Source organism: Centropristis striata, chromosome 3 (assembly GCF_030273125.1).
Source record: "Centropristis striata isolate RG_2023a ecotype Rhode Island chromosome 3, C.striata_1.0, whole genome shotgun sequence".
Classification (NCBI taxonomy): Eukaryota; Metazoa; Chordata; class Actinopteri; order Perciformes; family Serranidae; genus Centropristis; species Centropristis striata.
Genome location: NC_081519.1, coordinates 7,098,293 through 7,111,303, shown reverse-complemented (window position 1 = coordinate 7,111,303; position 13,011 = coordinate 7,098,293). Strand labels below are relative to the sequence as shown.

Genomic DNA, 13,011 nt, shown 5'->3' with positions numbered 1-13,011 from the left:
ATGACAGAAGCAACAGAAGCTAATTATATAGCTTAAACATTTCCACTTCACTGAGAGTTAAATCAAGTGTGTTTCTGTCTCTTCATAGAGTGACAACAGCAGCACCTCAGACAAGCGTCTCCTGAGAGACAGCGTGCAGCGCTACAAAGTCAATTTAAAATCCAAATATTGCTTTTCTTGCATCTTTTCCCACTTTGCTTTTTTTGTACATTTATTTACATCAACGTGTTGGTTTAATTAAACTTTCCTTAATTGATAGAAACAGAAATTAGCTCAGAAGATAACATGTCTCACAATGCTCTAAATAAAAACATTACACACAACCATCCACAAATGTCCATTCATTTCAAAAGTTAAAGAAGAAAGTTAATAATCTTTTTATAATTTAAAAACATTTATCCAACTCATGTGTACACTTGAGTTTGTTTTTTCACTTATTATGGAAAAAGCTGAAACAGAGCTGCTGTTTATCAACCCAGCAACAGAGATGATAGAAAATGTTCTTCAGTGATGAGCCTCAGCCTGGTATAAATAAAACACATATACTAGGTGCTTTAAAAAGGTCACGTCTATATATCTGAGGCCTGTCTGTTAATGCTATTCAAGTCTGATGCTCGTTGTGGTTTCCCTGAGAGCTTCAGTCTGTCAAAGTCACACACACAACACCTTCTATCAGGACAGTCTGAGTGTTCAGCTTCATCATGGCTGGACGTCTGCTGCTCGTCATCTTCATCTGTGAGTTAAACCTGTTTTTTCATTATTAATGCAGATTATCACAAACTAATGTAGGTTTACACTTACAAACATTACTTATATATATTGTCATTATGTATCTGTATGTGATACCAAACTTATCTTTTATGGTTGATGATTTTATGTCATGTGTTCTTACGGACTCTGTTACTGTGAACTGCAATTAGAATTTTAAACAAATTTCCTCATTGGAACAAATACAATATATTGACCTTGACTCCAAAGAGTTTTAATCTTTCTGCATTTTGTTGAAGTTATATATGAATTATTATTATTATGTCTATTTACCTTATTAAAATATTGTATTTTCAACAGATTCCTCTCATGATATTCAAACACAAGGTCAGTCAGTCATCATGTCCAGCTGAGATGTTGTCACTGTATGAAAAGTTTATTAGGGCCTCGGGGCAATCGCACCGAGCACTGGTCCCATACAGCAATAGCTGTAGGGACCAGTGCTCGTTTCGATAGGTCATATAGTTCTTTATCAATCCCTGTTCAATGACCATGATAATTTTTGGAGAAATTCTGAGATTATAATGGGTGTGTATTGCACGGAATGTTCGTGTCAGAGTGTGTGATGTCATCGCTCAGAGTGTAGAGGGAGAGGTAAAACTGTCAAAAAATAAATTTGAAAACTGCGCTCCAGGCCGCAAATTCCATTCTACAGAAATAATTTATACATAGAAATGTAGGAAAATTTGTCTTCTCACTCACAATCCTCTGGTAAAGCTGTCAGAGTTATAATTTGGGCGTACGACGCAAAGATGCGCCACCAAAACCACCAACAGCCTCATTGGGTCCCATATTAAAAACGCAGGAAGATTTCGGAAAAAGTGAGATTTAACTGTTTTTTTAGATCGCTCTAACAAAGCTATTTTTTCATTTTTCTTAAAAAAAAAAACATATGTAGAGGTTCAGGAAGAACTCAGGACACTCAAAGTGAAGTCGGATCAATGATAGGTATTATGGTTTTGCCAAAAATGCTTTCTGTTCGAGGCCAGAAATTTCACTCTGCCCACCTCTGGCTGCTTTCACTGTGCCAGAAGATTCCACAGCTGTTAATTCCGTTGATTGCTCTGCTCTGATTGGTCAACCACACGCTTTGATGTTTTGATGTGATTACAGTTACAGATACACGCACGCACACACACACACACACACACACACACACACTGGTCATTTAATGTAATATCAGTTAAAGATACACGCACGCACACACACACTGGTCATTTAATGTAATATCAGTTAAAGATACACGCACACACACACACACACTGGTCATTTAGTGTAATAACAGTTAAAGATACACGCACGCACACACACACTGGTCATTTAATGTAATATCAGTTAAAGATACACGCACACACACACACACACTGGTCATTTAGTGTAATAACAGTTAAAGATACACGCACGCACACACACACTGGTCATTTAATGTAATATCAGTTAAAAATACACGCACACACACACACACACACACACACACTGGTCATTTAATGTAATATCAGTTAAAGATACACGCACACACACACACTGGTCATTTAATGTAATAACAGTTAAAGATACACGCACGCACACACACACACTGGTCATTTAATGTAATATCAGTTAAAGATACATGCACGCACACACACACACACACTGGTCATTTAATGTAATAACAGTTAAAGATACACGCACACACACACACATATGCGCGCGTAAGCGCGCACACTCCTCCAGATACAAATGTTTCACACACACACATTTTGAGGTTAAAGGGCATAGGTTGCTGTATAAATAAATACTTGAAGAGGAATAGTATCATAACATTACTAGTATTTATTGTTTGAAATCTCTGAAGAATCTCATCATAGTGTACACACACCGGCAGTAGCCCCCGTGGCCCTTTCAAAATTTCCCCCAGAGGAAATTTTCTAGTTATAGTCTGTTATTAATGTGACTTTTCATCCAATGTGTGGCTGCACAATACAGGATACGTTTTCCTCTCTAATTTACATCAAATAACGTTTTCTCATTAGTACTATTATCATTTTAATACAAATATTCAGCATGTCATATATCGTGTGTGTCTCTATATTTTCAGCTCTTCTTCCACCTAAACTGACAGTGTGTCCAGCGATGATCACAGAGACAGACTCAGTCATACTGTACTGTCAGACTCCACCATCTCTCTCTGTGTCTCAGTGTTATTTCAATTTTGTAAGAGGAGGACGTGGCAAACCCTTCTCTTGTCTGAAGACACTGACAGGGACTGAGCTCCTGAAGATTACAGGTCAGAGTTCACCTGCTGAGGTTAAAGTGACATGTTTTTACCTTCACGGGTCTTCATCTCCTGACAGTAACACATCCTCCATCATCATTCAAAGTGAGTTAACATTGTTACTGTGGACTAATGTTATGAAGTCTTGACAACAAAGTGTTTTTTTTGTTTTTTGTTTTTTGTTTTTTGGGGGGGTGGGGGGTTTAAACATCATTTGAGATGTTTAAAATACATTTTGAGTTATTAAAAACAACTTAAACTTATATTTTCAGCCTCTCTTCCGCCTAAACTGACAGTGAGCCCAGCGGTGATCAAAGACACAGACTCAGTCACACTGAACTGTCAGACTCCATCATTCGTTACTGTGTCTCAGTGTAATTTCTACACTTTAAGTGGAAAACAAACCAAAGAGTTTTCTTGTGTGAAGACACTGACAGCGACTGAGCTGCTGGAAATATCACATCAGAGTTCACCTGCTGAGGTCCAAGTGACGTGTTTCTACACTGTAAAGGTTGGAGAGTTACATTATCCTTCTCCACACAGTGGCACATCCTCCATCACCATACAAAGTGAGTGACTGTCTGCTGCATCTACTGATGTTATTATCTTGATACTAGAATAGTGGCGTGCTGTAATATATTCCAGGTGTGGATTTGTTTTTAGGGTTTACAAACCAAAACAAACTGAGAAACCCTTACAGTCTCCATTGTAATGCCACTGGTGGGCAACAGTACAAGTGATACATGCTTCTTGTTAGTTTGATTAGTTGTTGTTTTTTAATGTTAGAATATTAACATATGTTAGAATATAACAGGTATTGTTGCTCTGAGGTGTTTATTTGTGGACTTATTGGGGAATTACAGTACAAAATCTAAACAGATTTCTCAATCAGGACAAATAAAATGTATCTTGTTTTACCTCCCACCTCTTATTAAACTGAGTAGAGTTTCAATCTTTCTTCTAATTATCATGTATATTTACCTTTCAACAGATTCATTTCAAAAGATTCATGCACAAGGTCAGTCTCAGAGCTGTTTTCTAATATTGAAAGTTTTACTGTTTTCACTGTTGGGGAAGTTTATTATAGCCTGTTACTAAGTTGACAATATTTACACATCGTTTGGTGGTACAGTTGTATGTACTTCCTTGACATTAAATCTCAATTTCTCATTTGGAATATTATCAGAATGATGTCATTATTCAGCAGTTGATATAACATACTGGCTACATCTATATTTTCAGCTCTTCTTCCACCTAAACTGACAGTGAGTCCAGCGGTGATCACAGAGACAGACTCAGTCACACTGAACTGTCAGACTCCATCATCTCTCTCTGTGTCTCAGTGTTATTTCCTCACTTTAAGTGGAAGAATTGTCAGAAGCTTCTCTTGTCTGAAGACACTGACAGCGAGTGAGCTGCTGCTGATGTCACATCAGAGGTCACCTGCTGAGGTTAAAGTGAAATGTTTTTACCTTCATGGGTCTCAATCTCCAGAGAGCGATACGTCCACCATCACCATTGAAAGTGAGTAAACACTGCTGCTTTTTAATGACTTGTTATATACGAGCACAAACAGCAGAATGGCTCTCAACATGGATATTGGGTTTAGGTGATATTAATTGAGCATCCACTGATATTTTTTGTCAGAAATATATATATATATATATATATATATATATTTTTTTTTTTTTTTTTTTTTTAAAAGTTGTTTAATCCAACATGTTATATTTTCAGCCTCTCTTCCACCTAAACTGACGGTGAGTCCAGCGGTGATCAAAGACACAGACTCAGTCACACTGAACTGTCAGACTCCATCATCCGTTACTGTGTCTCAGTGTAATTTCTACACTTTAAGTGGACAACAAACCAAAGAGTTTTCTTGTCTGAAGACACTGACAGCGACTGAGCTGCTGGAGATATCACATCAGAGTTCACCTGCTGAGGTCCAAGTGACGTGTTTCTACACTGTAAAGGTTGGAGAGTTACATTATCCTTCTCCACACAGTGGCACATCCTCCATCACCATACAAAGTGAGTGACTGTCTGCTGATGTTATTATCTTGATACTAGAATAGTGGCGTGCTGTAATATATTCCAGGTGTGGATTTGTTTTTAGGGTTTACAAACCAAAACAAACTGAGGAACCCTTACAGTCTCCATTGTAATGCCACTAGTGGGCAACAGTACAAGTGATACATACATGCTTCTTGTTAGTTTGATTAGTTGTTGTTTTTTAATGTTAGAATATTTTAAATCATGAGCAAAGAGAGATGATTATATTTTCTTTATTACATTTTACAAACTCACTTCATATTCATAAATGATTTAGGTTTTTAAACATGTGTGGTTGTATCACAGTGGGACATATGTAAATGTTTGAAATTAAAGAGCCGACTTAAAGTGGAATTGTGGAATATTTATTGTTTTCTCATGAATCCTTTTTGTAGGTAACAAACCACAGTTGACTGTTGATCATGTGCTTGGTGATCACCTTCTCTTTATCTGCTCTCTGCCTGGATCTGCTGATGGTGGTACACGATGTCACCTGTACTTTGGAGATAAAGTCCTAACAAGAGCGATCCATAAGGAAAGGACCTCAAAGAAACAGTCGTTCTGCCAGTTTACTGTCACAATTAATGATCTGCTGAGTCGTCTACGTTCGGTTCAACAAAGAGATGCCAGCTGTGATTACAGTTTGGGAAGTGAACCCAACTCTTTGTCTCCTCGTAGTGATGCATTCAGCTTGACTGGTGAGTGAGAGAAGACATTTAGAAACATGTTACACTGCTACAGCAATTGCACTGAAATAGAATAATATTTAATATAATTGCCTATGAATGACTCAATGCTTGTGTTTGTATTTAAATTAATGTAATTTTAAATGTTAAAATCTGACAGCTTGATATCAGAATGAAACATATTAATCGGCCAGTAGTCACACATTAAAGTTTGTACAATTGTTTAAAATTTAAAAATCACACAAAAAACATATATACATTATTTTACTCCACATTATCAGCACATGAAGTTGACAGGTTGAAATCATCTTCTTTTATTGTAGATATTGTGGAGAAAGAGACACACGAGACGGAGAGACCAACGACATTTCCTGTGACCACAGGTAGACGTTATAATCCAGATCATTATCACAGAGCTCTAACTGTTGCTGTTATTTTGAAAGTAAAACGATTTTTTTTTCTGCAGGTCTGACTGTTACCAGGCTCCATACTTCAACTCAAGCAACTTCTGTAACAACAGGTAGCAATTTCAGACATATTAAGTGTGATTTTAGTCAAATACAATCAGTGTTTCAGAGTATTATGAAGATTAAAAAATGTACTTTTGTTGATTCATCAGGGCGGACTGGTAGCTTTATCTCTACAATGAAAACATCAGTGAAACCAGAAACAGGTGAAATAAAGTTCTCAATAATAAACACTGACTTTTCAGTAAAATGTTGGAACATTTGTTATTTTAATCTGAATGTTTTTGTGTCTTTCATCACTGCTGCAGGTAGTTTGACCTCTGCTGACACAACTCTTATGAATTCAGCATCTGGAGATGAAAGAACAGGTAGATGTTGCTTTTAATTAGTGCATTAAAATGTGAAGATGCTTTACTAGAAATGTTTATTAGCACTGACTGAAGAAGGGTAGAGTCTACAGTATGTGTGAACCTACAGACTGATTAGCTGATTGAGCAGAGCTGCTTCATTAAAGGCAGCTGCAATGACCCGGCTCACATCCAGGGAGGAAGGTACTACAGGGACCTCTGGTGGCCTAACAAATTAATAATACCAGGAAGTAAAAAGAGCTCAGGGCAGGTCCTGAATCTGTATGTAATGTTTGATATAGGTACTGATTTGACATTTAATTTAAGAGCAGAGAAGAGTCTACAGTATGTGTCTTTACACTGGCTCCCGGTCTGTCTGTTTTTAGTGTTGATGTTGCCTTGTGTCTAATTAGGGCCTCGGGGCAAAGCCCCGAGCACTACTGTTATACTGTGGATTTTTTCTTATTCCTCTTCCGGACGCAATTTCGTCCCACTACTAGTCCTACAACTAGAAGAGTTGCAGGACAAATTATATATCAAAACGTGCGGTTTGATCGGGATCGGTGTGCTATTACTTTTCTCTACAGAATACGAATTTCCGTCGCGAAAAACTGCCCAAAATTTTGCATTGAAATGAATGGGACGGGCGACAAAAAATGAGCGAAAAAGAACAATAATTGGAGATTTTTAAACGTCTACTTCTCCGGCATAATTTCACCTAGAGACTCCATTTAAACTTTAAACAGTAGACACAAGTCTTGTGTATCTGTGTATTAATCCATGTTTTGATAGGTCATATCGTTTTTTATCAATCCCTGTTCAATGACCATGATCATTTTTGGAGAAATTCTGAGATTATAATGGGTGTGTATTGCACGGAATGTTCGTGTCACAGTGTGTGACATCATCGCCAGAGTGTAGAGGGAGAGAAAAAATTGTCAAAAAATAAATTTGAAAACTGTGCTCCAGGCCGCAAATTCCACTCTACAGAAATAATTTATATATAGAAATGTAGGAAAATTTGTCTTCTCACTCACAATCCTCTGGTAAAGCTGTCAGAGTTATAGTTTGAGCGTACGACGCACAGATTCGCCACCAAAACCACCAACAGCCTCATTGGCTCCCATATTAAAAACGCAGGGAGATTTCGGAAAAAGGGAAGATGGAACAGTTTTTTTAGATCGCTCTAACAAAGCTATTTTTTCATTTTTCTGTAAAAAAAATCACATGTAGACGTTCAGGAAGAACTCGGGACGCTCAAAGTGAAGTCGGATCATTGATAGGTATTATGGTTTTGCCAAAAATGCTTTCTGTTCGAGGCCGGAAATTTCAGTCCACCTCTGGCTGCTGTCACTCTTTCATTAACAGGTGTCAGTTTATTCTGTTGATTGCTTTGATCTGATTGCCTTTGATCTTTGATGTGATTACAGTTACAGATACACACACACACACATGCGCGTAAGCATGCACACTCCTCACACATGCATACACATGCTTCAAATACACGCACACACACACGCGCAAACACACACACACACACACCGGCAGTAGCCCCCGTGGCCCTTTCAAAATTTCCCTAGAGGAAATTTTCTAGTTACTTTCTGTTAACACTGTGGGCAGACACACATTAATGGCCTCTTCTCTTAAAGCAGAGAAGATGACGATGATGATTGCAGGAGGTGTGACTGCAGGTGTCCTCTTTCTTGGATTGGCACTTCTCTTATTTCAAAGCAGGACTGGTAGGAAAAAAAAATCCTCAACAAAGTTTATTTGAATTTTCATTTTACTTTGACCTGCTGGTATCAATATTCACGGGTTGATTATGTTTTTTTTGCATTTTTCTAGGAGAAAGTGTTTCTAAGAGGTGAGAAATCAGCACCAGTGTGTGTCTTCTTTTCCATCTTTGCTCTGGTTTACATTCAAAGCTTCAGACAGCAGTGATGATTCTGGCTGGAAAACTCTCAGCAGACAACAACATTAAGATAAAACAGAGCATAGACAATTTAAAGATCCTGCTAGACTCTTATTAAGTGAACAAGCTGACAAAACTTGAATGAAAAGCAGAAGATGTATCATGTTTGGGTGCAGCAGCAAGTAGATGTTGACATGAAGAAATCAGCAGAGTAATAGTAACTGTCAGGTCAGAGAGACTCAGTCCATATTTTCCAGCACAGTTTGAAATTCACACTTTTTAATGACATCATTGAGATGTGTGGGGGAGAGTTATACAGTTTACTCATCTGAAAATGTTTAATGTGTCTTTGCTTCTTCTCTAATATTTTACATTTAGACCAAAAATCAATGTCACTGGTTTGCAGGCTGGTTATGATGAAACCTACAGTGTCGTCACCTATGAATGCAACAACTGGTGAGCTGCTTTTCTTTTCCTGAATGTAGTTAAAGGTTCATAGTCGCCACTCGGTGGTGCAAGTTCATTCTGCTGAAGTGTCCAGAATTTACATGTGCAGTTACAATCATGAAATTTAGAAAATTCCTATTTGCAGCATGACAGAAGCTAATTAAACTAATTATATATCTTAATAACATTTCCACTGTGCTGAGAGTGAAATCAAATCGGTTTCTGTCTCTCCATAGAGTGACATCATCAGGACTCAGAGAAGCATCTCCTGAGAGACAGCAACCAGCAATACCATGTCAATTTAAAATCCAAACGTTGTTTTTCTTGCATCTTTTTCCACTTTGCTTTTTTTTGTACATGTTAATTGATATAAACATTATTACATTTACATCAGAATGTTGGTCCATCTAGACATTAATTATACAAAACTTTAAGCCTTAATATAATTTAAACAGGCCACAAGCTGCAACAGAGCTGCTGTATATAAACCAAGCCACAGAAATTATGATAAAATGTACTTGGTGGTATCTTTGGTGTCTAATTAAACACATACGCTTTAAAAAGGCCACGTCTGTATTTCTGAGGCGTGTCTGTGGTTTTCCTGAGAGCTTCAGTCTGACACACAATATCTTCTATCTGGACAGTCTGAGTGATCAGCTTCATCATGGCTGGACGTCTGCTGCTCATCATCTTCCTGTGTGAGTTTAACCTCTTATAGATTTATTCATTATTAATGTAGATTATCATAAACTAATGCAGGTTCGCACTTGCAAGTATGACTTCATTAAATAATGTCAGCCATTTCATATCAGCATGTTATACAAAACTTCTGTTTTATCTTTTTTTATGTCTGGTGCTTTAAAGTTCTTATTGTCTGTATTGTTGCTCCGAGGTGTTTATTTGTGGACTTATTCGGGATTTACAGTACAAAATCTAAACAGATTTCTCAATCAGGACAAATAAAATGTATCTTGTTTTACCTCCCACCTCTTATTAAACTGAGTAGAGTTTCAATCTTTCTTCTAATTATCATGTATATTTACCTTTCAACAGATTCATTTCAAAAGATTCATGCACAAGGTCAGTCTCTGAGCTGTTTTCTAATTTTGAAAGTTTTACTGTTTTCACTGTTGGGGAAGTTTATTATAGCCTGTTATTAAGTTGACAATATTTACACATCGTTTGGTGGTACAGTTGTATGTACTTCCTTGACATTAAATCTCAATTTCTCATTTGGAATATTATCAGAATGATGTCATTATTCAGCAGTTGATATAACATACTGGCTACATCTATATTTTCAGCTCTTCTTCCACCTAAACTGACAGTGAGTCCAGCGGTGATCACAGAGACAGACTCAGTCACACTGAACTGTCAGACTCCATCATCTCTCTCTTTGTCTCAGTGTTATTTCCTCACTTTAAGTGGAGGAATCGTCAGAAGCTTCTCTTGTCTGAAGACACTGAAGGGGACTGAGCTGCTGCTGATGTCACATCAGAGGTCACCTGCTGATGTTAAAGTGAAATGTTTTTACCTTCACGGGTCTCAATCTCCACAGAGTGATACATCTTCCATCACCATTGAAAGTGAGTAAACACTGCTGCTTTTTTAATGACTTGTTATATACGAGCACAAACAGCAGAATGGCTCTCAACATGGATATTGGGTTTAGGTGATATTAATTGAGCATCCACTGATATTTTTTGTCAGAAATATTTTGTTTAAAAAAAATAAAAAAAAGTTGGTTAATCCAACATGTTATATTTTCAGGATCTCTTCCACCTACACTGACAGTGAGTCCAGCGGTGATCACAGAGACAGACTCAGTCACACTGAACTGTCAGACTCCATCATCTCTCTCTCTGTCTAAGTGTTATTTCTACTCTTTAAGTGGAAGACAAACAAAAACATTTTCTTGTCTGAAGACACTGACAGGAACTGAGCTTCTGGCAATGTCACAACAGAGTTCACCTGCTGATGTCAGAGTGAGATGTTATTACAATGTAAAGGTTGGAGACTCAAATTCTCCATCCCTATACAGTGAAATATCCTCCATCAACATACAACGTGAGTGACTGTTTTTCCAATCTACTGATATGATCATATCTTTATACATTATCAGGAAGAGAAAAAGTGCCATGCTGTAATATATTAATTTGTTTTAGGGATGACAAACCAAAACAAAGACAAAAACACTGATTCAACAACCTTCATTCCCATTAAAACACCACCTGTTGTGGATGATTCAGGTAATACATGTATGTTTTTGATAGTTTAATTAATATTTTTTTTTAAGTCAAAATAGAGTTTACTATTCTGAGTGATGGATAATCACAATTTTTGAAAATGACACATTACAAACTTACACCAGGTGACATCATTTGAGATGTTTAAAATACATTTTGAGTTATTAAAAACAACCTAAATTTATATTTTCAGCCTCTCTTCCACCTAAACTGACAGTGAGCCCAGCAGTGATCAAAGACACAGACTCAGTCACACTGAACTGTCAGACTCCACCATCCGTTACTGTGTCTCAGTGTAATTTCTACTCTTTAAGTGGACAACAAACCAAAGAGTTTTCTTGTCTGAAGACACTGACAGCGACTGAGCTGCTGGAGATATCACATCAGAGTTCACCTGCTGAGGTCCAAGTGACGTGTTTCTACACTGTAAAGGTTGGAGAGTTACATTATCCTTCTCCACACAGTGGCACATCCTCCATCACCATACAAAGTGAGTGACTGTCTGCTGCACCTACTGATGTTATTATCTTGATACTAGAATAGTGGCGTGCTGTAATATATTCCAGCTGCCATGCTGTAATATTTTAAGTGTTAATTTGTTTTAGGGGTCACAAACCAAAACAGAGACAAAAACACTGATTCAACAACCTTCATTCCCATTAAAACACCACCTGTTGTGGATGATTCAGGTAATACATGTATGTTTTTGATAGTTTTATGAATATTTTTTTAAAGTCAAAATAGAGTTTACTATTCTGAGTGATGGATAATCACAATTTTTGAAAATTACACATTACAAACGTACACCAGGTGACACACAAACAGACCCTTCACAAATGCCAGAATGAAACTATTGATTATAATTACTGACATTTTTTCTGACATACTGACAACTTTCTCATCAGTCAAAAAACACTGATGACTTAATATGGCTTGATTGTATCAGATCACATCTAATCAATCTGTTTAATTTCATGTCATTTGAAAAGTCTAATTAAGACAGTGTGAAATTAGATCAAAATCGAGTATTCACTCTACTTACATATGTATATATACAAATGTATATAAAACATAGAAATACTCAATAATAAGGCTGTCCCATGTTGTTGTGCATATAGTTCTCTATTTTTACACATTCATCAGTCCCCATCCACCTCCTCTTATTGTAGTCATTGTGGAAAAAGAGTCAAGTATGACCACGACAAAGACAAAGTCCTGAACATTATTACAGAGCTCTTTAATATTAAAGATTTTTGTCTCTTTATCTGTGAGGTCTGACTGTCGGCATGTCTGGTTCTTCCACTTCTGTAACTCCTGTAAAACGAACATCAGGTAACAATCTAAACATTATTACATGGCTGTTTAATATTACAGAGGTTTAGTTAGACAATGTATAAACGGTATCACCAGTTAAACATGTTTCAGTGTATTTAATATTATGAAAAGTATTTTTGCTGATTCACCAGGTCCGACTGTTGAGACGCTGAGTACCACTGGAGATTTCACCTCCACTTCTCCAACACCAGGGAAACCAGCATCAGGTGATTATTTATTATGTTTATCTAATGTTTCACAATTCAAATTGTTGATATAAATTATAGTTATGTAATATTCACATGTGAAACACTGAATATTTATAAAAAGCGATGATCCTGAATCTCAGTCAAAGCACATACAAGGTGAAGCTTGCTCAGGGTTAATGTTTTAAATTGCCTGTTTGCCAAGGTCAGTTTTTACTTTCTCCTTTACATATTGTTTTATTTATTAGTAGTTATTAAATAACAATGGCCTTGCTCTCAAACTTGAGGAAAACTGTGCAGTATATAGTTGAA

General features: G+C 36.9%; 1 protein-coding gene across 1 annotated transcript in view; it reads left to right on the top strand.

Annotated features, from left to right (window-relative positions):
* Window positions 1-9,919, top strand: part of LOC131969172 (uncharacterized) — a 47,929-nt gene extending 38,010 nt beyond the window's left edge. The window contains exons 8-13 of the mRNA XM_059330349.1: window positions 6,380-6,433; window positions 6,536-6,595; window positions 8,224-8,313; window positions 8,420-8,438; window positions 8,865-8,942; window positions 9,578-9,919. Of these exons, the coding sequence (XP_059186332.1) occupies window positions 6,380-6,433; window positions 6,536-6,595; window positions 8,224-8,313; window positions 8,420-8,438; window positions 8,865-8,942; window positions 9,578-9,635 (359 nt within the window). The 3' untranslated portion in view covers window positions 9,636-9,919. The remainder of the gene's footprint in view (window positions 1-6,379; window positions 6,434-6,535; window positions 6,596-8,223; window positions 8,314-8,419; window positions 8,439-8,864; window positions 8,943-9,577) is intronic.
* The last annotated feature ends 3,092 nt before the right edge of the window (window positions 9,920-13,011 follow it).